Below are 24,947 nucleotides of genomic sequence, written 5' to 3'. Positions count from 1 at the left end.
GGACTTGGAGTGTGTTCTGTTTCAGAATGAAACCAGAGCCTCTCCACAGCCTCTCATTCATTATGGTGGCACCCCTTAGGGTTGATGAAACCACACTTCTCAGCCCTGACTGGGGGCTGTCACACCCACCTTGAGTCCCTGTTCATTTCAAATGGTTGGTCAGCATCAAAGCATGCAAACCATGACTGTGCAGCATCGCTGTGAGAGTGTAAAGTGTCCAGGCCCTGCTTGCTCTCTCGTCTTCAGAGTGGCTGCCCGTCTGAGTCTGAGGGAAAGCCTGTGTCAGCCCGTCCGGCACTGAGGAGCCGTGGACCACAGCCCGCGCTAGGATGGGAGGCTTTCACGCTGGGCCCTGGGTTGCTTTCCTTTCACATAAATATTGCCAGGTTTTTGTTGTTAATGTTTAGCAAGAGAAAAGAACCACATTTAATATCTTCATGTGCCTGGGAACCCCATAGACATGAGAGTTTTAACCCAAGATGCCCTAACCCCGCTGCCTGACTGTGAAAGTAAGCCCCGACCGACACTGAGGGCACCTGTGCATGCTGCATGCTTGCTTTGCAGCTGGGGGCGGTGGACGGACATCCTTTCCCACGGACGCTACAAACGCCAGCTCACTGAGCAGGATGTGGAGACCATCTGCAGGGCCATCCTCGTGTACTGCCTCACCCATTACAAGGGGGACGAGAACATCAAGAGCTTCATCTGGGACCTGATCACGCCCACGGCCGACGGCCAGACGCGCGCCCTGGTCAACCACTCCGGTAGGTTGTCTTCGTGCTGTAGGGCCTAGACCCCGTGTTTCCCTGCCCTGGAGGCCAGATTGTAGAAAGCTTCTGTTATTATTACAATAACTAGGGACCCAGTGCATGAATTTGTGCAGGGGTGGGGTCCGGCCGGCCCAGCCTCAATCAGGGTGGATCGGGGCTGGGCCTGTCTGGAGGAGGAGACAGCGGGAGGTTGGCCGACCAGTCTGCCCTGATTGGGCCCTGCCCCTGATTGGGGTTGGGGGGCGATTGGGGGTCAGTGGCCAGGGGAGGGACTGTGGGAGGTTGGCTGGCTAGTCCCACCCCCGATTGGTGTGGTGGGGGCCATCGGGAGCGGGGCCGGCCGGAGGGAGGGGCTGCAGGAGGTTGGCCACCTGGCCCCGGCTCCTATTAGGGTAGAGGGGGCTATACGGGGCAGGGCTGGCTGGAGGGAGGATCTATGGGCCAATTGTGGGGGGTTGGCTGGCCACCCTGCCCCCTGATTGGGGTGGGAGAGGCCAATCGGGGGGGGAGGGGAGCTGGCTGGGGGAGGGGCCATGGGAGGTTGGCTGGCCAGGCCGGTTTGCTGGCTGCAGTGGGCATCATAGCAACCAGTTGTTCCGGTTATTATGGTGTTCCAGTCACTGGCTTTTTATATCTAGATAAAACTCATCATTATTGTTACCATTATGATTCTAGGTTTATCAGCCCCGGTGCCGAGGGGAAGAAAGGGGAAGAAGGTGAAAGCTCAGAGCTCACACCCAGTGGTGCAGGACGCCGACTGGCTGGCCGGCTGCAACCCCGATGCGCTGTTCCAGGAGGACAGCTACCGGAAGCACCTGAAGCACCACTGCAACAAGTGGGTGGTCCGGGGGCAGAGGGCTTGGGGGTGCCTGTGTGTGTGGGTGTACGTACATGCGTGTGGATGTGTGTGTGTGTACATATGTATAGATTTGTGTGTGTGTGCATGTATGTGTATATATGTATAGATTTCTGTGTGTGTGTGTGTGTGCATGTGTGTGTATATATGTATAGATTTCTGTGTGTGTGTGTTACTATTAAGCTATAGTAACTATCTTTGCACAGCCTTAACTAGTTTTCTTCAAACATGATGCCAGATCATATGATGACATACCTTTAAATGACTGATTTTTTAAATTTACTTATTGTTTTGTTAATCCTTACCTGAGAATATTTTTCCATTGAGTTTTAGAGTAGAAGGCGGGCGGGGTGCGGGGGCGGGGGAGAGCAAGAGAGAGAAAGAGAAAGAAAGAAACATCAATGTGAGAGAGACACATCGATTGGTTGCCTCCTGCATGCGCCCTGACCAGGGCAGGGGAATGCATCTGCAACCAAGGTACATGCCCTTGACCGGAATCAAATTTGGGACCCTTCAGTCCAAGGGCCAGTGCTCTATACATTGAGTCAGACCGGCCAGGGCTGATTTTAAAAATTGTGATAAAGATACATAACACAATTTAAAAATTTTATCGTTCGTAAGTTTATAATTCATTGGTATTAATTACATTTATGCTGTGTACCCCTCACCCCTGTCTATCCCCAAAACATTTTCATTGACCCCAATATAAACTCTGTACCATTAAACCAAAGTTCGCCTGCCACTCTTCCTCATCCCCAAGCCCCTGGCAACCACCATTCTCCATTATGAATTTGCCTATTCTAAGTACTTCATAAGTGGAAATTTACAGTATATGTCTTTCTGTGTCTGGATTATTTCACTTAGCATGATATTTTCAAAGTTGGTCCATGTTGTAGCTTGTGCCAGACTTTTAGTCCTTTTTATGGCTGAATAATATTCCATTGTATAGATAAGACCACCTTGTGTTTATCCATTCACCTACCATTGGGCACTTAGGTTGACAGACACCTTTTGGCTGTTGTGAATAGGGCTGCTGTGACATTGTGGATAACTGAGTTTTGTTTTTATGTTATTTTTCAATTACAGCTTACATTCAGTATCTATAATAATAAAAGCGTAATATGCTAATTAGACCAGACATCCTCTGGACAACCTTCCGGACGAAGCCGGGGCTGGGAGGGAAGCTCGGGTCCTGGGTGCCAGAGGGAAGCCAGTGCTGGCAGCTGGGGGAAGGAAGGCCTACTCTTGCATGAATTTCATGCATTGGGCCTCTAGTTATGCTATATTAGTCTCAGGTGCACCTGTGGATAACTAAATGTTAACCAGTGTGTGTCGAGGAATATGGTTAGCTTTATACGATCCCATCTTCAGCTGACTGCCTGCAGGGGAGGCACTGGGGAACGGTCATGTTATTTTTTGCTTAATCGCGCCTCAGTTGTTTGGTCTTGTTTTGCTTACCTTATGAGCTGAGAACCGCATTCCTTACCTTTATTTCTAGAACTTGATTCTGTATAATTGAACACTATTGAATCTAAGTTTATTTCACTGCTTGGAGCTCTGCTAACCTTCTACTTCTTAAACTGACATCTCCACATGTTGCTTCTTCCCTTGCTCTGAGCGCACTATTCAGTGTCATCAGTGCAGCTGCACTGTACTGAGCCCATCCACCGCCCCTTCCTGGCCGTGCTGCCTGGTGCACACCCCCAGCCTCTCCACGACTCCCTCTCCCTGTGCGTCAGCTGGAGCTCAGCAGCAAGGCCTCAGCTGGAGGAGGCAGGATATAAAGAAATGTATGTGCGTCTCTCTTTAAAATTAGCCACCACAGTCTGAGCACATGGTGCTGCAGTGTGCCTAGCCCTGCACACGGACGGTGTTTGTTGTCTGCCGTGAGAAGTGCTGTTTTATCCTATTTCCCTAACAAGGAAACTGAGACTCGGGTACTTATAGTCCCTCCGCTAGTGGAGGGGCAGGGCCAGGTTGGAGGCCCAGACAGACGGACGAGGCTGGTGCCCTTGTCCTTGACCACCCCCCACCTCAGACGCCTGCCTCCTTCTCGGGGCTGTCTCAGTCCTCACACGAATAACCCTGGAGAACACCTGTTGCTCCCAGGTTGCCCTGACGGATGCTTCTCGCCCCTTTTTAAACACAAATGTCTCCAGGGCCTCCCTTTGATCGCTGTCTTTAGAATTTTGAGTCTTCCAAACCATTCCCTCCAGCCATCTTGGTGCCTCAGAAACTGTTTTGTCATTACTACTGTAGCATGATAGTCCTGCCCCGCGCGTATACCTGCTAGAAAACTTCCGTTTTCTTGTGGTTTACGTGAACTTGGAGTGATTAGCCTCGTGAGTTCTGCATCAACCCTGGTCAGGTGTGGGAACAGTGGCTCTGGCCTCAGGTCCAGTGTGGTGGTGTCTTTGTTTTTTGTTTTAAGTGTATTTTGATTGATTTCAGAGAGGAAGGAGGAGGGAGAGAGAGATAGAAACATCAGTGATAAGAAAGAAACATTGATTGGCTGCCCACAACCTGGGCATGTGCCATGACCGGGAATTGAACCATGACCTCCTGGTCCATAGGTCGATGCTGAACCACTGAGACATGCCGGCCGGGCTTAGTTTCCCATCTGATGTCAGTAACAGACTTCCATAGGGTGCCCTCCCTGACCGTGTGTGAGATGTCCTGTCAGACAGGTGTGAACTCCTTCGGGTCAGAGGCCACCTTCCGTTCACCTTGTAAACCTACCGGCAACTGCCACGTCCTCCTCAAGGGCACTGAGCTGGCCAGATGCACTGGTTTGCATTGTTTCCTCTAGAAAAAAGATGACATAAAAGTCTCCACGTGACAAATTCCTCCCAATGTAGAAAACTTTGTCTTCTACCAAAAGAAAGAGAAACCGTTAGGGTCGCTGCCACTGTACCGAGTTTTGGTGAATAAAAGCGAATCCAGCCCACGGTGGGGGTGTTCCCTGGTGAGCATCCTCTTAGGTTCTCAGAAGAACTGGCCTGCAAGTCCCCTTACCGGAGAAGAGGCCTGCTCTGCCTGCTCTTCTGCTGGGTCAGTTGGGCAAGCCAGTGTTAAATCTTATCAAAAGAGAGAAATAAAAAAATGTTACCCAGAGCGAGTGTTTACCTTGGAGTGTATTCAGATGTTTACAGCCCCACCCTTTGCCCGTTGGAGCCCAGGTTGGCCGGGAGCAGACTCCTGGTGGAGGGAGGTGCGCCTGTTCCACGTATGACCAGGAGTGGTCTGTTTTGGTGAAGCTGCCCCAAGTTGTCATTTGGTATTTTCAAGGACAGTTACCATGTCCTGAGAGACAGTGTGAAGTGGTGGAGCAGAGGGCCTGCTCTGAGTGGTCCACAGTCAAGGTGACTCTGACCTTGGCTATGCTGCTTGTCTCCTCTTAGTCTCCGTTTTCACGTTTGTAACATGGAAATTGTAGAAATTGTAACTCGCCCCCCTCCATCCTGGTGTCCTGGGGAAGAGGAAATAAGCGAGTACATGGGAAATGTGTGTATGTTGGGATTGCCCAGCTGGGCAAATAGCACTTGGTATTGTCATCTACTCCCGGCCAAGGAGGCAGACTCGGATACCAGTCCTGCCGGCCCACGAGGGCTGTCCGACAGGAGATGCCAGACTCGAGCAGACTTAGGCCCTGGGGAGTTACCAGGTGGGCTTTATTGAAAGAAGTATGTTCAAAGCCTTTGAGGAAATCCAAGTGAGATTGAAAAATCTGGCTCCTAGAATTCCAAGGGCTTTTAAACGCTAATTCCTTGAGAATGACTGAGAGCTCCAATGAATTAGACATATTTTAATCGCCTTTGTAATGTTTTATTATTTTTTAAGTGACAACTTAGGCTTCCAGGTAATATAAACCAGAAGGAATAAAAAATGGTTAATATTCCTTAAGGGAGAAGCTGAAGACCCACGCCCAATCGCCATCTTCCTTTCTCGGAAGCAAAGTTCTATAATCTGCAAAACCTGACATTCCATATTGAGGGTTTATTGTAAGGTAGTAAAACCAGATTTTATATCGTGTGTATTCCTACAACTTCTGATGTGCTTCCAAAAATGGCATTAAGGCAGCAGCTGAGGAAATTTTATGAGATAATGAAGCAGAACAGTTACTGAAAGCCATCTGCTCAGTTGTTTACAAACTTGCTTCAATACTTCAGAGGCAGTGGTAGGGTACGTGTCTAAACTTCACAAGCTGCACTAGGTAGGACGAAGTGAAGTGCGCCTGGGCTGGGCTGAGCTTGGTCCCTCTCTGTGCAGTGTGAACGGTTGCCAGGCAGGCCTGTTGGAAGCCAGCAGAAAGCACCACACAGAGGTGATTATGTGCCACCATCTGTCACGCTTCAAGCCTACCATACAGCATGGCTAATCAGCCTTGGCAGGATGATGGATGAACAGCAGCAGCTGCCAAAAGCCACTGTTGGCAAACAGTCCTGAAGTTAAGAACTTTTTCCCCCCTCTGTCTTCCTCTCCAGGGTCCTGCTGCGTGTCCGCATGCTGTACTACCTACGACAAGAAGTGATAGGAGACCAGGCAGATAAGATCTTAGAGGGTGCTGACTCAAGGTTCGTGCTCGTAAGCATGGGTTCTCTGCCCCCCTGCCATCATCCGGGTAGTCGGAACACATCATGGATCGTGTTTCAAAACCTTCATAAGCCACGAGAAGCACACGTCCTGTTTTGCATCTCAAATGTAGTGTTTGTCCTATGAGCTTGGGGACATGGCAAAAATCGGGGAAAGCCTGTGTGTGTGTGTGTGTGTGTGTGTGTGTGTGTAAAGGGGTGTGAACTAAATTACAGGAGTTCTGACACGACCTTTAAAATGGGACGCTGGTGCTAGCGTTCATTTCTGCTCAAGGTGGAAAGCGACAAACTTACGCCCTTTGCTTTAACCTTTGCTCACTCCTCTCCGTGACACCCAGGTGCTCATTGTGGGAGGGGGCACATGAGCGCGTGCACATGGTCAATTTACTTAGAGATTTTTAAAATATTGGTGTTTGTTTTAAATATCACACAAATGGTTGTCTTTACAGTGACGCTGATGTGTGGATACCTGAGCCTTTCCACGCCGAGGTCCCCACAGATTGGTGGGATAAGGAGGCGGATAAGTCACTCCTAATTGGGGTGTTCAAACACGGTGAGTGACGTGTCCGCTTGACCACATCTTGACCGCGTGGCCTTTTCTCTATTTAGAGCTCGCTGCATCCTCTCTTCCAGAGTCATAATATTAACAAGGATAGTTCCAAAGGACTCTTGGCATCGACCACTTTCCTGCACTAAAAATCTAATATGAACTGTAAATATCAGATGCTGTTTTTGAATGTTTGTTGAGTGTTTGAGAAGAAAACATTTCTTTCTTGGCTGTAAATAAAAACCAAACCATATTTGTTTTAAGAATAGCCCAACTGTCCTGGAGCCCTCCCGAAACTTTGCTCCCGGCACGGCTCCCGTGCCGACTCTGCCAGCCCGTGTCAGAGTGGACGCGGGCTTAACCTCTGCTATTAATCTGTACAAGTGCCTCCTGGGCTTTGTTCCAAGCAATATTTCACAAATGTCAGTGCTGAGAACTCCCGGCTCCCCCGAGTGGGACGCAGCCTTGTTAACTTTGAAAGGCTGGGGATGCAGAACTGGCATGATATATACAGTGAGCGATTCCTGATTATAATCCCAACTCTCTGGAGGTCGCCGAGGTAGTCTCGGCAGCCCGGCCTGACTAAAGGGGAGAATGATGGCTTATAAAACCTTCCGTGATTGTAGTTTGGCTTGCGGCTCCGCAGCAGTTAGGGGCGGCGGGTTGTAGCACACATCCTAATTGAATTGTGCTGTTCTGCCTATGCGCGCGGCCCTGTTGTGTGAGCTCAGCCTAAAAACCATTTCCCCGCACGGCACTGTTGGGATCTGCCATTTCCCATCTAGTCAGCGTGGGCAGTCGGAGAGCAAATTGCAGTTTGAAAGCCGTAGAGGGAACAGTGTCATCTTACTGACTGCATCATCCCAAACCCAGTAAGACAGGCTCACTGGCCTGACGTAGCGGGTTTCCAGCTGGCGGTGGACGGTCCCGCAAAACCGAGGCTGCTCACGAGGAGGGTGGGTGGACTTGGCCTACCTCTGTGGAGGTCATAGAGGAAACGTTACGAAGTCTTTTAAATGTCAGGCAAAATTAGGTCTTGGGGAAAACAGGGCCAGAAATCTTCCCAGGCATCTCGCAGTTATGGTGGAACCTGTTTTCCTTAGTATGTGTGGTCATTCTGATAACGTCCCTGGAATGTAACTTGGCCCCCCCAGATCTGCCCGGGAATTGAGTGGTCCAGCTGCTAGATCAGGGTTCTGTTAAGCACAAGGATGAAGCCCGCGCGTGGTGGTGGTGCTGGGATTCTGGTCGTGACGGGCCTTTCATTGTCTCTGTGTGTCCTCCGGGCTGGTGGGGCGGCACAGGCTACGAGAAGTACAACTCCATGCGCGCGGACCCCGCACTGTGCTTCCTGGAACGAGTGGGTATGCCCGATGCCAAGGCCATCGCTGCCGAGCAGAGAGGAACAGACATGCTAGCAGATGGCGGTGACGGGTAAGAAGGACATTTTAAAATTTTAATAAACTTTACATTCGTGTTGCATCTATTGGCAGCGTTCGGTTCTTCCACTGCCACTGCACAGTGTACTATGTTGCGTCTGATTTGAACTAAGTGATGTTTACCAGTATAGTCTGGGTACATGTCATCATGATTATTTAAGCACGATACAGTATCTAGATAATCTGAAACTTGTTTGTCTTTTTCAAATGACAACAGACACCCCCATCCTTCCCTCCAGCCACCCCACACCCCCTCCCTCCACGGCTGCCTGTTTTAAATACTGATAGAATGGCTTTTGATATTGAACCCAGAAGTAAAAGTTGCATTAGGCAGTCTCTTCCTATCAGTGTGATTTAAGCGTTTTTAAAAATTTTTACATAGGGGAGAATTTGATAGAGAAGATGAAGACCCGGAATATAAACCAACCCGAACGCCGTTCAAGGATGAAATAGATGTAAGAATTTGAGTATATTGACTTTATATCACCAGTAAAATATTATGTGCCCATATACGGCTTGTTAACTTTCTTTAGAAAATAAAGCAAAATGAAACCCAGATTAAAATAATTTCGTTTCTCCCGTTGCTTTCAAGGAATTTGCCAATTCTCCTCCCGAAGAGAAGGAAGAATCTGTAGAACTACGCACCACAGGTACGGCTCCATTGGTGCTGGTGCAGCGGAGTCGGGGTGCGCCTGCAGGCCGCGGCGTGTCAGAGACCTCTGGGCTTTGGGATGGTGGATCTCAAAGCGTTATCTCGTCTACACTGACTCCTCTCTATTGGGAATAATTTAAATTCTTGTTTAGTGTTGGTTTTTCATTATGTTGCATTTCTTTGATAAAATAACTATTTTTTGGATTAAGAGAATCTATTCATTTGCTTTATACCAGTTAGTGAAAACTTTTTAAGCATTTTTAGAAATCTATCTCTTAAACAGAGAAAGAAATCTATCTCTTGGAAATTGGGCATGTGCCAAGTGTCTGAAATAGTGCCAGTTTACAGAAAATACCGACCTTTTGCGTATTGTAAACTCATTAGCTAACAATTAATGTGATTTTTTTTAAGCTCAAGATTGTCACATTACATGAGAACACCCTTATAATGTAGTTCATGACAGACAGTATTTCTTTATGTAAGATTGATTTAAAGAAGGAATGGTTTATAAGTTCCATACTAATATTATTCTTTATTAACATTCTCAAAATGAGGGCACTCTGGTGCCCTTTCCCACACTGTCATCTGAATGTTAATGAGTCACCTTGTTGTGATGGGAAATCCTGGGTATTGCAAGATTGCAGCTACACATTTCAAAAAAATATTTTTCCCACTTCCCCAGGCAAGCACAGCGAGAGCAACGCTGAGCTAGGCCAACTTGACTGGCCTAACACCTCAACCCTGACCACCCGTCTGCGCCGGCTCATCACTGCCTATCAGCGCAGCTACAAGAGGCAGCAGCTGCGGCAGGAGGCCCTGACCAAGACGGACCGGCGGAGGCGGCGGCCTCGGGAGGAAGTGAGGGCACTGGAAGCGGAAAGGGAAGCTATAATCTCTGAGAAGCGGCAAAAGTGAGTTTTTCCAGGGTTTTACTCTCAACTCCTGGCACATTCCCCTCTGCGCTGCTCTTTTAGGCCTGCAAGAGGCAGGAAGCACATGGGAGACAATGGCCCTCGAAGCAGTCTGCCTCCAACCCCCAAAATAAGTACCGTGTGTTAAGGTTGGGGCAAAGGAGGGAAAGCGAGAATATGCCGTGGAAGCCTTTTCACTCAGTACCGTGCAAGCCAATGTCTTCTTTTCTGACAGGTGGACGAGAAGAGAAGAGGCTGACTTTTACCGCGTGGTATCCACTTTTGGGGTTATTTTTGACCCCATGAAACAGCAGTTTGATTGGAACCAGTTTCGAGCCTTTGCCAGACTGGACAAAAAGTCTGATGAAAGCCTGGAGAAATACTTCAGCTGCTTTGTGGCCATGTGTAGGCGCGTGTGTCGAATGCCCACCAAGCCAGATGATGGTAGGTCCATTGATAACGGAAGTTCTATACTACCAGGCCAATAAAGTGAAAGATAAGAGAGTGAACAATTGAAGGCCTGCTTCGGTTTTGTCCCAAGTAAATACGGTTATTTTCATGTTTTCAGAACCTCCAGATCTCTCCATGATCGAGCCCATCACAGAAGAGCGTGCCTCTAGAACTCTCTACCGCATCGAACTGCTCCGGAAAATTCGTGAGCAGGTTCTCCATCACCCTCAACTGGGGGAGAGGCTGAAGCTCTGCCAGCCGAGCCTGGACCTGCCGGAGTGGTGGGAGTGCGGACGGCACGACCGAGACTTGCTGGTGGGCGCCGCTAAACATGGGGTCAGTCGGACAGACTATCACATCCTCAACGACCCCGAGCTGTCCTTCTTGGATGCGCACAAAAACTTTGCGCAGAACAGAGGGCCTGGCAATATGTCGGCCTTGAACCCACTGGCAGTGGGATTTGGCCAGACTCCGGCAGTCGTCTCGTCCGCTCATATTCAGGAGGAAAAGGGGACGGGACAGACGGAGGGCAAAGGGGAGGAGCCTGAACACGCGGCCACCCAAGAGAAACCCGCCACGAAAGCGGAGGAGGAGGAACCCGAGGGCGGGGACGAGGACCATAAGGAGGACTGTGCTGCCGAGGCCAGCTCTGTCAAACAGGAGCTGAAAGGCATGGAGGTCGGCGCAGATTCAGGGCCCAAGTCAATTTCCGAGAAAGGTTCGGAAGAGGACGAGGAGGAAAAGCTGGAGGATGATGACAAGTCGGAAGAATCTTCCCAGCCTGAAGGTAATGCCTGGCCCCCGGCCCCTCCTTCCGCACCGCAGTGGCGACATGCCGAGTTTTCATGTCACTGACAAAAAGCTCTTTTTTGTTTCTTAAGTGCACATTTCTTCTGTGAAGGGATAATTTTAGGTTATGTTTACTTGTATGTTCTGCTCTAATAAGACACGGAAACATGATATTTCGAACAAGTTGAACTCTCAGGAGAGGTTTATGAATACATAATTTCTGGATTAAGGATAACGGTTAAATTTATAGTAGCGGTGTATTAAAAATCCCAAGTGATTTTATTTGTTTAATCCTCACCAGAGGACAGAGAGAGACAGACAGAGAGACAGAGGTAGAAATCAATATACGAGAGAAACATTGGTCAGTTGTCTTCCATACGTGCCCCGACAGGATTGAGCCCACAACCCAGGCCATGTGCCCTGACCAGGAGTCAGACCGGCAGCCTTTCGGTGCGTGGGGTGATGTTCCAGCCAGCTGCCCACTCCGGCTGGGCCCAAGTGATGTTAATTTTGACAGTTAAATGTGTGGGAGAAGAGTCCTTTGCTGAGTAAATATTGAGTTATTTTAAAACAAATAATGCTTAATTGATACAGTTTTAATTCAGAAGTAACAGGTAGGAGTGGAATCTAAAAATAACCGGTTTCCTTTGAAAGTCACAAAGTCAGGCATGTTGTATAGTTCTGCTGCAGCTGGAACTTAGAACTTAGCGGACAGGTTAGCCCCTTTTCCCTTGTGGGGGACATGGGTTCTTGAGTCAGTCTTGGTTGTCCTTCAGCCTCCTCTGAGATGCACTTGCACAGCGTCAGGTGACTAGCGACATGACCTCCCTAAGCTACTCTGCTGCTTCGTCTGGAAGATGGGAATGGGCATGGCCATGCCAGGCCTGGTGCAGGCTTTACACAGAAAGATCTGTAAAACGCGCCAGACCCTCCTGGCCATAGCGTAGGACTCAGTAAAACGGAGCGGATCAGCATTCCATTTTTTCCACCGTGTCCTTTCTAAGCTTCTTTTTCCGTGATATTCTGGTTGTGAGTCATGCACATGCACTCATTTCTCAGCAGGAGCTGTCTCTAGGGGGAAGCATTTTGATGAAGAAAGCAATGCTTCTATGAGCACTGCCAGGGACGAGACCCGAGATGGGTTCTACATGGAGGACGGGGATCCGTCGGTAGCTCAGCTCCTTCATGAAAGAACATTTGCCTTCTCATTTTGGCCTAAGGTTGGTGGGTTAATTTTTGTTTTGTTTTGTTTTTGTTTTGTTTTGTTGACCCAAAGAGTGGGTGGAAGAAATTGTTCGAGCTTGGTTTTTCAAATAATTTTAAGGTAAATGTTACACAATGTCTGAAGACTGTAGATGTTTCTCATGGTTTAAAGAATGATCTGAGAAAGCCCAAAGAAAAAAATAAGTAGAATACTTTTGTAATAGGATGGAAAGGTGACACGAAGGGAAGATAATAAGAAATAGAACCTTTTAAATGGACCTCTTGCTCCTTGAGGTTTTTAAGATGGTAATCATGTACTATCTTATATATGGATTATTGTTTCAACAGTCTAACCCTTTGGCGATATAAAATATATGGATTTTTCAAAATTTTTGTTATTTGGCTAAAAAAACGCATAACATGAAATTTATGACCTTAACCAATTTTAATTGTGTAGATCGGTAGTCTTCAGTCTATTCATATTGTTGTTAAGCGGCTCTCCAGAACATTTTTATCTTGCGTGACTGAGACTTTATACCCATTAAACATTTCCTTCCCGTACCCCCTGGCAACCACAATTCTGTTTGTTTTGGTGAATGTGACTACTTCGGTTGCCTCCTGTAAGTGCAGTCATATAATATTTGTCCTTTTGTGATTGGTTTCCGTGTGACCAGGTTTCCTTCCTTTTTAGGGCTGAATAGTATTCCATTGTAGATAAACATTCTGTTTTCTTTACCCAGCTGCCCGTCATTGGGACGTGTGGGTTCCTTATGCCCTGTGGCTCATTGTAGTGCTGCTGTGAGCATGAGTGCATTAATATCTCTTTGAGACCCTGCTTCCAGTTCTTCTGTTCTGGATATGCACTCAGAAGTGGGATTGCTGGTCACATGGTAGCTCTAGACTTGATTTTTTGAGGAACCTCTGTACTGTTTTCTATAGTGATCACACCATTTACAGTCCCACCAACAGTGCACAAAGGGAAATGTGTGGACTTTTAAAACTATGTTTCTACGTTTTTCTTTTTCTTGTCTGAAGTAGAACTTTCAGATTTGAGACAAGTTTCATATATTTGGAAAGCTGCTCTTCTTCACTCAGGAGAAGGTGGGCTGTTAACCCATTTGGTCCAGTATATGATGTGTTAATTCCAAATGTGGTTATCTAGAACCAAAAACAAAGTGGAAATTACTTTTTTTTTTTTTTTGGCTGACTAGCATAATTTTATAATAAATCCCTATGTAATTTGGGTCTGTTTTTAAGGGTGGGGAAATAATTATCCTAATTACCATAACAGGGCTGTCTGGTTTAAAACAACACAAAAAACAGCTTCAGTCGACTCATCCCTAGGCTGGCCTTCATACTGTGAGTTTGCGTAAGAAATGATGTGAAATTTTTAACTGAAAAGTGTCCTATCACAGACATCTTTTTCTCTCCATGCCCTCCCACGTCCCCCGCTGTGCTAGTGTCCCTTATCGGGTACGGAAGGGAGCTCCCCGGATCAGCCAGGTCTATGGTCGCAGGCAGGCACGTTTAATCTATGGAAACTGGGTCTAAGCTGTAATTAGAAATTTTTAATGTACACGCTTCAGTGAAATTTGAAGTAATAATAGGTGGGGGATGCAAATTGACATTCATTAGGTGTTCCTGGGTTGTGCCCATTTTGTAATGCTGAACTTTATTAATAGTGACGCTAATGATGTCCCACCGCCCGGGACAGACTATGATCCTGCCTGGCCCTGAAGCTACGCGCAGGGTTCCGTTGTTACCTGCTGACATGCACCCACCATTCTTTAGCTTGAGTAAAAGTTACTTTTAAAATAGGGGGGCATTTCAGAGGTAGTGGCCATGCAGTGTTTGCTAATTTATGTGGTTCTGTGTTCATAATCCCAGAACATTAGGTTTTCTGTCCTGGAGCCACCCGAGTACCTTCCACCATGGCCAGGCATTCTGGGTGGAATTGGTTTATTTTGCTTGCTTGTTTATCTTTTATTTTCTTTGACATTTTCCCCGCCAATTGACTTGTAAATCTTTCATACTCTTTAGCGTCTTGATAGAAATATTTACCTGGTAATTTTGACCAGGTCTTTCTTGCAATTTCATGCGACTTCTCCTTTCCCTCCAGGATCGAGTAATGATAAACCGATTAGACAATATCTGTGAAGCGGTGTTGAAAGGCAAATGGCCAGTAAATCGGCGCCAGATGTTTGATTTCCAGGGCCTCCTCCCCGGCTACACGCCGCCCACTGTGGACAGCCCCCTGCAGAAGCGCAGCTTTGCGGAGCTCTCCGCAGTCGGCCAGGCCAGCGTCAGCGGGAGCGAGGACCTCACCACTTCTCCCCAGTTGTCAAAGGTAGGTCAGCGCGATTTGTTTTTGCAGTTTCAAGTTCAGCTCTAAATCTCCTCTCAGTTTGGAAGCTTGTGTTTCACTGGTCCTACTTAGAAATATGGCTGCTGTTTCCTCAGCTTGTTGCACAGTCGGGAATGTTTAATTCCTTACGCTTCATACACACACACACACACACACCACACACACACACACACACCACACACACACATTTTATTGATTTCAGAGAGGAAGGGAGAGGGAGAGAGAAATAGAAACATCAATGATAAGAGACAATCATTGACTGGCTGCCTCCTGCACGCCCCACACTGGGAATTGAGCTTGCAACTTGGGCGTGTGCCCTGACTGGGAATTGAACCCTGACCTGTAGGTTCATAGGTTAACGCTCAACCAGTGAGCCACACTGGCCAGGCCTTAAGCTTGCTGTTCTTCAGTTGTGAAAGCCAGCTCATGGAGCATAGACCGTTTGGGGTCATTGTTTCATTGGCATTTTTCAACAGGAAGATGCTCTCAATCTCGCTGTCCCTCGCCAGCGGAGGAGGAGGAGGAGGAAAATTGAAATCGAGGCCGAAAGAGCTGCCAAGCGGAGAAACCTCATGGAGATGGTGGCCCAGCTTCGGGAGTCTCAGGTGGTCTCAGAAAATGGACAAGAAAAAGTTGTAGATTTATCGAAGGCCTCCAGAGAGGCAACAAGCTCTACCTCAAATTTTTCATCTCTTACTTCAAAGTTTATCTTGCCTAACGTCTCAACGCCAGTGTCCGATGCCTTTAAGACTCAGATGGAGCTGCTGCAGGTGGGCCTGTCGCGCACGCCCACGAGGCACCTGCTCAACGGCTCCCTCGTGGACGGGGAGCCCCCCATGAAGAGGAGGCGGGGGAGGAGGAAAAACGTGGAGGGCCTCGATCTGCTTTTCATGAGCCACAAACGGACGTCACTGAGTGCAGTAAGTGCAGGGGCCCACTCCGTTGTCTGTGCCCGCGTGACAGCCAGGGCCCCCGCCCTGCCCATAGCGCTGGCCCGCATTCCTCTCCGAGATGCAGTGTCAAAGCTGGCTTCTTCCACCAGGGAAATAGAATTACAATGAGCAGAGCCGTGGTTCTGAGCGGGCGTTGCGTTGAGCAGTGATGCAGGTCACCCAGCCTGAACCAGGTGTGGCTGGAAGGTTTATTCTTCCCAAGACTCTGCTATACTGGCTACTCTCAGGAGACCAGCCCAAACAGAAACATGGTCTTCTGAGCCCGATGTTGTCATCTCTGAATTCTTGAGGTGGAAAAGCTTTTGCTCTCAAAAATACTGATATTTTGGGGGCCTGGCACTTACTAGATTAGTATACATGTTTATTTTCTGACTCGAAGTTTGTATTCATATACAAAGTTAGGGATCGCAAGTCTCCTAAAATCTTAACTGCCTAATGATCTGTGCTTGTTTAGGTTCAAGGGAAATATATGTGATTTTTACTTTGTTTTTTTTCAATTCAAAGGAAACAAGGGCGGTGTAATCAAAATTCTCTTCCCTAATCTGTGTCACCCACGCCACCTAAAAATGTGCTGCCTGAAAATGACGAGGGTTTTAATTACCCCAGGTGCTTGATTCCATGCGGCTTCTTTTTAAATGCTGATTAGTACTAGGTGTCTTCTGCCTGTTGATTTGAAACCTGAATCAAATAGTGGCGCTCCTTGTCTGTGCACGAGGGCCTGGGTGCCAGGGACCTGGGGCCCTTGCCCCCGGGCAGTGGGACAGTTTGGGAAATCCTGCAGTTTGAAAGTGAGGGAAGCAGTTGTTGATTTTAATGTTTTTTTTCTCATACTATTCCGTCCCTGTAATTGTTTGTCCATTTTCTATTTCTTCAACCGAGAGAAAGCTTAGTAACTTAGAAGGGTAGGAAAAGGCATGGTCGAATTAAAGTCTAGAAATTGCAAAATAGCTTTTACTGCAATTTACCCCCTGGTGAGGTCTGAGTAAAACAGAAACATCCAGGTGGTTAAAGTTAATTTTCAAAATTTATGATCAGTGTGCCAGTTGCAATAATGGTCATTTTTGTTGAGCATATGGTTCTTTTAGAAGCTTGTGAAAATATATCTTGTAGTGGATCAGCTGTGGCTGATGGTTCCAGAAGATGAAATGCTGTTTCTAGGTGTGTGCTCCCCAACGTTGTATCTCTAGTGATTGGCCTTCCTGCTTAAAACCACCCTGTTAACTCTTTGACAGGTTGTGTTTACTGAAAATCCCTTCTTTGTCAACATCAGCAAATTGAGGGGTTTCTGCAGCTCACACTTCTTTTTATTTACTCTTGTGTTTAATATTTAAATCATGGCACATTCAGGAATTAACAGTCATTGCAACTAGTGCTACTTCCCTATTGTAATTATATACCTATAAACTTAAGGGCTGATTTTATTTATTTCATATATCCTAAGTTGTACCTAAGAATTTATTGATATTTTTATTTTTCTAAAGTTAGATTTAGCTCAGAATTCCCAATAGATCTTAGAGAATATTCTGTAAAAAAAAAAAAAAATTCTATTATTATTTTTTTTACTGTTGTTTTGGTGTTGTGGAGGGTTATGCATTGTGTCAGCACTCAAACCGGAGACCATGAAAAGTCAGGTGCAGCCACCATGCATTCAGCAACATTGTGGGAGCTGGCCCTGCCACTGCGCCACACACCGGGGTGCAAGAGTAAAGGCCTGACAGGAGCTTGCTTGCACTAGACAACTCAGTGTCTAGATAATAATGCATCATAGTTATGAGCTATGGTTGGAGTATTTCATGAGCCCAAAGGAAGAATGGGAATGGAGGGAGGACGGTATTAGGAGAAACGGATGAGGAAGGATCCCTAAAGGTGGTCGTGCTTTGGTTAAGTTTAGAAGATGGTGTAGACGTTGGTCATTTTAAAAGAGGGGTGCAGAGAGCATGTGCAAAGGGCCTGAGGTCAGAGAGAGAGACTATCATGGTTGATGAGCTGAAAGCTGTGGGCTGGGGAGGTTCAGCAGAGATGAGCTTGGAGATGATGTGGGATGCACGTCATGGAGGCCTCGATTGCCATGTGAGAACCTGGGCTTTATACTGGAGGTGGTGGGGATTCAGTGATCACAACAGGTTAAATAGGAGAGTGTGACAAGGTTTTGAACTACGAAGAATGCATTTTAGAAAACTGACTTCACTGTAGCAGTGTGGAGGTTGGATTAAAGAAGGGTGGGGCAGAACTAGATCAGGGAGCCCACTTAGGAGTATTGCAGTAATATGGGTGGGAAGTTGGAGCAGTAGGAGTGGAGAAATGAGTTGACTTAAAAGATGTCGGGAGGTTGCAAAACCAGTTTGAGGACCAGTGGCTGCATAGTGGTAGAGCCTAGAATTGGGTTGAAGTTGATCTTTTCAGTGCTGTCACACAAGCCCAACACAGAATTTCATACCAACAGCGAAGTTGTACTGTTTTCAGTGCCAAAAAGCTATGTGTAAACTGTCTTTGGGAACTTTTCTTCAATTAAAAATGTTTCAATGGTGTTTATCTATGGGTTTTTGAGAGAGATTGAGAGGCTGCCTTCTGAGCAGAGGAGGTGCCGGGGTCCCCAAAGGTGTGGACGGAGTCGGCGAAGAAGGAAGGACACAGAGACAGTGTTCAGTTGATCAGCAGCCTAGCCAGGATCTCCAGCCAGGATCTCCAGCCAAGTTCTGGTCTGGATCTCCAGAGAGGTTCTGCTTCAGATCTCCAGTGAGGTTCTGTAGCCATGTTCCCTCGCTAGGTTCTCCAGCCAGGTTCTGTCTGAGATCTCCAGCCAGGTTTGGTCACCAGGTTCTAGTCAGGTTCTCTTGCCAATTTCTGTAGTCAGGTTCAGTCCAGGATCTTTTGCCATGTTCTCTCGCTAGGTTCTGTCTCTAGGTTCTGAGGCCAGTTTCTGTCCAGGATCTTTTGCCATGTTCTCTCCAGCGAAGTTCTTCTGTCTCTAGGCTCCGTGTAGGTTCTGTCTTCTTGATTCTGTTCTAAGTTCTGTCTCTTGCTGTCTTGTTACATCTGTATTTATACCAGTTGATTCAATCCTATCAATCTCTATTACAAAGGTTAGGGCGTTTCTTATCTCCATTCCAGGGAGTAAAGATTATGCAGCTTAAGCATGATTGTTCATAGTTAAAGTGATTAATTACCCGCCTGGCACTTAGTTGAGGGGTTTTATTCCCTCCCTAACTTCAGGGGAAAATCCCTACCTGGGGATTCAACCTTTCTCGGAGAGGTGACCTTGGTTAAAATACAGCGCCAAGAAGGTGAGCAAACATATTAAGAACCGTATGCCATATATGCCAGGTCCCTTGAAACAGCAAGGATGGACCAGCTCCCGGCAAATTCCCCCTTTTTTATTTTTTAAAAGCAGGCACTAAAAAGAAAAACCCAAAATGCTCTCTTGTATCCATTTTAAGAGTAGGATTGGCGCTTTCCGCTATTACCTGAGTCCTGATCTATCACCCCAGGGAGAGCTTGCCAATCCTGCACTTTCCCAGGGTGGAAAGGCTGCAGTGGGGTTAAGGATAAGGCTCCTTGGGCCTACCTTCTCCCATGCCATTACAGACTCTCCTGCCCACATCGCATTCCTAGTGCTTGCTTAAGATCTCAAACATGGAGCCTGTGAATTTTCTGCCTAATTACTAATTCTACAGCATGAAGCATGATGTTAAGGTTTCATCTTCTAATATGTTCCAAAACTGACATTGTTGCCAGTAACTTTTCCCCCTTTTTGAGCAAATATCCATGGTGCTAGGATAGCCTTTTCTTGGGAGAGGACGTTGCCAGGTTCTCTCTCTTCCTGTGAGAATTCAGACCACTCTCAACTTTTTGCAGGAGGATGCTGAGGTGACCAAAGCTTTCGAAGAAGATATAGAGACCCCACCAACACGAAACATTCCTTCTCCTGGACAGCTGGACCCCGACACACGGATCCCTGTTATAAATCTCGAAGATGGGACGAGGCTGGTGGGGGATGACGCTCCTAAAAATAAGGACTTGGTGGAATGGCTGAAGCTGCACCCTGCTTACACTGTTGATATGCCAAGTTACGTACCAGTAAGTGTTACGGAGCTTGGAGTGGGAGGGATCTCGCCAGCACCGTCCATTTTGTTCTCTTGTTCAGCATAGAAATCCCTGGTCCCTCTGCTCTTAGCTTGAATGTCTTCTCATCGTGATTATTTCCCAGTTTTTGTCATTATATGATTCTACATTAGAGAAACTAGCTTTCAGGCCTATCCCACGGGAAGGGCAGCCTTGCAGCTATTTGAAGACACCTATTACGTGTTTTCTTTCTTTCACCGTCTCTCACCAACCAGGCATGAGTTCTCCAGTTATTCTCTGCCTGGCGTGGTTTCCAGGTGGTCTCGTTATTGGGCTAACACTCAGGAATGCACTTGCATTGGTCTCCAGCCCAGGTCTGATCCCCTCAGAATGCTGTGAAGATACTGCTTGCAGAGATGTGACCAGCTAATGCAGCCTACGACCTCATTAGCTTCTTTTTTAAGCAACTAACTAGTAGTTATGTCTGAGATGAACTCAGGCCTCATCATCTTCATCCTCTAATGCCAAAGATAGTGCTTACGTAGTGTTTACATCTTCAAACGTCCATGTAACAAGCTGATACCTGGCCGCTCCGCCTGTCTAAATGGTTGGGAAGGAAGATTTGTCACATAAACTGTTGACTAGCCAGTGGCGCAAATCTGTTACTTCCACGCTTATGTGATTGATTTTTAAACACTTCAGTGTAGGATTTTGCTGAATTCAGCATGAGTTGAGTTCCTGCCACTCAGAACAGCCCTCCTGCAAGGTCCTTGTGTCCCTCGCTTGGTTCTCCTCATGTACAGTCCTGTCACAGATGCGATAGCACCTCTGCATTCATTCCCATCACTGCATAGAAATCAGAGCAAGTTTCCTTCAAAAATACCATGACTTAGTAAAACATTTGAAGAAGAGACGCTACTAAAGCGACATTATTGATAGATAAAAGGCAAAGCAGATTCTCAGCTTATGTGTTTGTTTAGTGCCTTAATATACAGAGTGGAAAATAGGAGGACTTTTTCCTTTCAAAGAAAAGTATGGTTTCTAGTAATTCAAATAATTCTTGAAGCTTCCATAATAATTGAAGATGACTTGATAGTTTGTTATTTATACAGGAAAAAAATAAGTATTAAATGCAATTTTACTAAAGACATTTGTTTTTTTGCAGAAGAATGCGGATGTGCTGTTTTCCTCATTTCAGAAACCGAAACAGAAACGACATAGATGTCGAAACCCTAACAAATTGGATATAAACACTTTGACAGGAGAGGAAAGGGTGCCCGTCGTCAATAAACGAAATGGAAAGAAGGTAAATGTGGGAAGGGGACTCTTTCTCTCTGTGATTTCTTATCCCAGAAAGAAATGTTTTAGTCTGAGATCTTTTTATTAAAAAAAAAAAATCACATTTCTTTCAGAGTATATGTGTATGGTATGTGTGTGTATATGTGGAGAGAGAGAGAGAGACGGGAGGGGAGAGGGAAGGACTTACGTTTCCCATGCCTCTCCCCAGATGGGCGGAGCGATGGCACCTCCCATGAAGGATCTGCCCAGGTGGCTGGAAGAAAACCCTGAGTTTGCAGTTGCTCCCGACTGGACTGACATCGTTAAGCAGTCTGTAAGTACAAGCTCTGCGTGACGGCTTCTCAACACAACCGCTTTCCTGAATTTTTCTTTATTTTCTGTTGGTCCTTAACAGAAAGACATAAAAGAATAGCTTAAAAGAATTGACATAATACATCATTTTCACATCTCATAAACACATCGTGTCTTATGTCTACATCATTAATCCGAAGTGTGTTAACTGAACAGTTCTGGTTTAAGAGGATTGTGTGGAAATGCACGTTCACAGTCTGGGAGGTGAGCTGCCTCCGGGAGGGATGCCCCTGGTAAACCCAGCAGCAGTCCACCTGTGGAGCGGAGTTCATGGTGGCTGAGTGGATGAAGATTAATTGTGATTTCTGATACTAAAATAAACAAGCAATTTTAAACCTTTTTCATCTCATGGCACACATAGAGTAGTAATTACTAAAATTCTGCAGCACACCAAAAAATACATTGTTTAGCAGATCTGACAAAAGAAATAGGTATAATTTTTATTTATTTACCAAAAATAGCAATTACCCATCTTGCTCCAAGGTAACTTTTTAAAAAAATCAGGTGCCTACACTTCTATGTCAAGATTTTTGGTACCAAGAATTAACCAATCACAGGCAACCTTATTATGCAACATGACCAATAAGATACAACTCTGTTATATGACTTATATATGTACTAGAGGCTGGATGCATGAAATTCGTGCAAGAGACTCGGCCCTCCCAGCCCTGGCTTTGTCTTGGAAGGTCGTCCGGAAGGTCATCCAAAAGGTCATCCAGAAGATCGTCTGGCTGTTTGATCTAATTAGCATATTACGCTTTTATTATAGATAGTTCAAGACAGGGCATTCACACCGGACTGCCATTGTTGTGTTGGCTCGTGTCAGTTTTTTATTTGACAGTCTATGGGAAAAATGGTCAGTGCCCTGACTAAGTAGTCAGGTATTGCGTGTTTTAAAAATTCCTGCGGCACACTGTTGAAAATCCCTAAAATAAACAAATAAAAAATACAGCAATTCTGAGTTTTCTTCACTATTAGTTTCTTTTTAAAATTAATGTGTTAATGATGTCTTGATTCTTTTTTGTTTGTTTGTTTTGAAGTATACAGCAAAGCAGTGTATCTTCCTTTTGGTGTCTAGTAATATTAGTCCTAAACATGGATGGCCTGTGAACTGCCACCGTAATCACAGTGCAGACGGTTCCAGAATCCCTGGTGTTCCTCTCTCACACCTCTGGCCCCTGACGGCGCTGATCTGTTCTCCATCCCCAGAGTTCTGTTTTTCTGAGGGTGTCATGAGCAGGAGCAGAAAGTGTGTAATCTTTTGTTTCACTTGCATTGAGATTCAGTCAGAAGTTTGTTCCTTCACGTTTCTGAGCAGCCCTCCGTTCTAGGTGCCATTACCTCACTCCAGAGTAGCCTTTGACAGTTTTGTGCAGCTCAGCCCAATTCCGTGAGCCAATATGATGCTAAAATACAGAGATTTTGCTGTCCTAATTTTTACCATTTGAGCTTTGAGAGTGGAAATAATCGCTTATGTATTTCCGTTCAGAACATCAGGTTTCAGGTCATCAGAGCCCCATTGAAAGTAAGTTCTTCAGCAGCTTCTGCAGCCACTGTTTGCCTCTCCATTTCCTCCAGGGTTTTGTTCCCGAGTCGATGTTTGACCGTCTTCTCACTGGACCTGTGGTGAGGGGAGAAGGAGCGAGCCGACGAGGAAGAAGGCCCAAGAGCGAAATCGCCAGAGCGGCCGCCGCCGCCGCCGTGGCCTCCACGTCGGGCATCAACCCGCTGCTGGTGAACAGCCTGTTTGCGGGGATGGACCTCACGAGCCTTCAGAACCTCCAGAGCCTCCAGTCTCTCCAGCTGGCAGGGCTCATGGGCTTCCCTCCCGGACTGGCCACAGCTGCCGCGGCCGGAGGCGACGCCAAGAACCCTGCGGCCGTGCTGCCCCTGATGCTGCCGGGCATGGCGGGCCTGCCCAACATGTTCGGCCTGGGCGGGCTGCTCAACAGCCCCCTGTCCACTGCTGCTGGGAACACCACTACTGCGTCCAGTCAGGGAGACCCGGACGACGGCACTTCCAAGGGGGAGGAGAAGGGCAACGAGAACGAGGAGGAGAGCAAAGACCCCGAGAAAAGCACAGACGCTGTTTCGGCTACTGACTCTGCGAATGGTCCCGTTGGTGCTGCTACTGCCTCGACCGGATTGCCCTCCAACCCGCTCGCCTTCAACCCTTTCCTCCTGTCCACCATGGCCCCAGGCCTCTTCTACCCTTCCATGTTTCTACCTCCGGGGCTGGGAGGATTGACGCTGCCCGGGTTCCCCGCGCTGGCAGGACTGCAGAACACCGTGGGCTCGGGCGCGGAGAAGGGCCCCGACAAGGCCGAGGGGGCGGCCTTTCAGGAAGAGGAGCACCTCGAGGGCAGCGACGCCGAGGAGAACCTGGACAAGACGGCGGAGTCCTCCGTCCTCGAAGACGAAATAGCACAGGGTGAAGAGCTGGACTCGCTGGATGGCGGGGAGGAACTAGAAAACAATGAGAATGACGAGTAACCAGTCCCAGTTCCCGTTCAAGTGTTTAAAACTTTTGACAAGTGGTAGTCCTACTGTTTACACTCACAGTTAATGTTCATACCTAGTTTTATAAGCTGTTCTGTAACATAGTGTAGCAAAAAGAAAAAAAAGAAGAAAAAAAGTCCAAGTCATGTTATACAGGTGTGTCAAAAGGTATCTTGGTCCTTAAGTATTGTGCAGTGCATTATTTATTACCCCTAGGAGAGATGAAATTTGAGAGGTGATCATGTCTTTTTAAGGAAAACTTACATAATGCTCTGCTTCGTTTCCTCTTCGTGTGGTACCATTGGTATTATAATAAAGAGCAATTTGTAACGGGGCGGCACTCACAGAAGGACGCGCCGCTCGAAGGAAGTATGAAGTTATATATTTAATTTTTTTAATTTTAATTTCGTTGCTGTGAAGGTCAAGATGAAATTTACCGTACATATCATCCTTGCTCATTGGTTTCCCTTTCTGACTGTCTGGGGTGCCCACACTCGCGCATACACACACACACACACACACACACATCCGTACACTCTGACAATCTCCACGTTAGTGTGAACGTCTCTGTCCTGAGGCGCAGCAATAATAAGGCAGCTGTTGAATGTGAAGGGTCCCTTTGGAAATTAACCTACTGGGAGGGTTCTCGCCAGATAGAACTACAGTTCCATTGTCTCGTGGTCTTGTAATGCACTGGTATAAACAAAATAAATAGATGAATAAATAAAAGAGTGAGAGACTAGAGAATCAGGTACCTTTTTTTTTTAAATTAAAGGACTTTGTTACTTTAGCCACAAAGCTAAAACAGCATTACCTCAGCTCTAAACTAGCCTTGAAGTTTACAGACATGACTTTGTAAATGTATTGTTTTTCTTTGTTGTGATGTCCTTTTATTTTTTCCTTTGAAAACTGCTATCATGTAAGATAAACTGTAAATTGCTGCCAACTGTAGTAATGATGCTTTTAATAAAAGTGACCCATGATATGCAGAAATGTAATTATAGGATGTAGTGTGTAGGGGAACTGGTGTTGGCTCTATTTTTTGTCTTCGCAATAGATGCAAATACAGCATTCTGGCCTTTGTACAGTTTCTTGATATATCCTCTCCTGCTAGATCAGCTGTTAGTGAGGCGCTAACCCGGTTGTCTTCAGACTAGACAGGAAGGGAAGCCTTAAATTACCTGCACATAATTCCACTCCAGATATCTC

General features: G+C 46.6%; 1 protein-coding gene across 5 annotated transcripts in view; it reads left to right on the top strand.

Moving 5' to 3' along the window:
* Positions 1-24,736, top strand: part of CHD7 (chromodomain helicase DNA binding protein 7) — a 183,428-nt gene extending 158,692 nt beyond the window's left edge. For 2 of the 5 annotated variants that reach the window (XM_059673110.1, XM_059673111.1), the window contains exons 22-38: positions 565-764; positions 1,446-1,605; positions 6,111-6,200; positions 6,668-6,771; positions 8,070-8,199; positions 8,587-8,659; positions 8,797-8,854; positions 9,539-9,767; positions 10,003-10,211; positions 10,336-11,004; positions 12,066-12,226; positions 14,329-14,556; positions 15,051-15,494; positions 19,383-19,604; positions 20,755-20,895; positions 21,097-21,201; positions 22,818-24,736. In XM_059673110.1, coding sequence (XP_059529093.1) covers positions 565-764; positions 1,446-1,605; positions 6,111-6,200; positions 6,668-6,771; positions 8,070-8,199; positions 8,587-8,659; positions 8,797-8,854; positions 9,539-9,767; positions 10,003-10,211; positions 10,336-11,004; positions 12,066-12,226; positions 14,329-14,556; positions 15,051-15,494; positions 19,383-19,604; positions 20,755-20,895; positions 21,097-21,201; positions 22,818-23,732 — 4,138 coding nt within the window. In that variant the 3' untranslated portion in view covers positions 23,733-24,736. Of the gene's footprint in view, positions 1-564; positions 765-1,445; positions 1,606-6,110; positions 6,201-6,667; positions 6,772-8,069; positions 8,200-8,586; positions 8,660-8,796; positions 8,855-9,538; positions 9,768-10,002; positions 10,212-10,335; positions 11,005-12,065; positions 12,227-14,328; positions 14,557-15,050; positions 15,495-19,382; positions 19,605-20,754; positions 20,896-21,096; positions 21,202-21,861; positions 22,790-22,817 lie in introns of those variants that run through there. The other 3 variants (XM_059673112.1, XM_059673115.1, XM_059673114.1) reach the window with 3 other exon arrangements.
* Positions 24,737-24,947: the final 211 nt, after the last annotated feature.

Source organism: Myotis daubentonii, chromosome 17 (assembly GCF_963259705.1).
Source record: "Myotis daubentonii chromosome 17, mMyoDau2.1, whole genome shotgun sequence".
NCBI lineage: Eukaryota > Metazoa > Chordata > Mammalia > Chiroptera > Vespertilionidae > Myotis > Myotis daubentonii.
The sequence above is the reverse complement of the archived record's forward strand: the minus strand, read 5'-3'. Positions and strand labels throughout refer to the sequence as shown.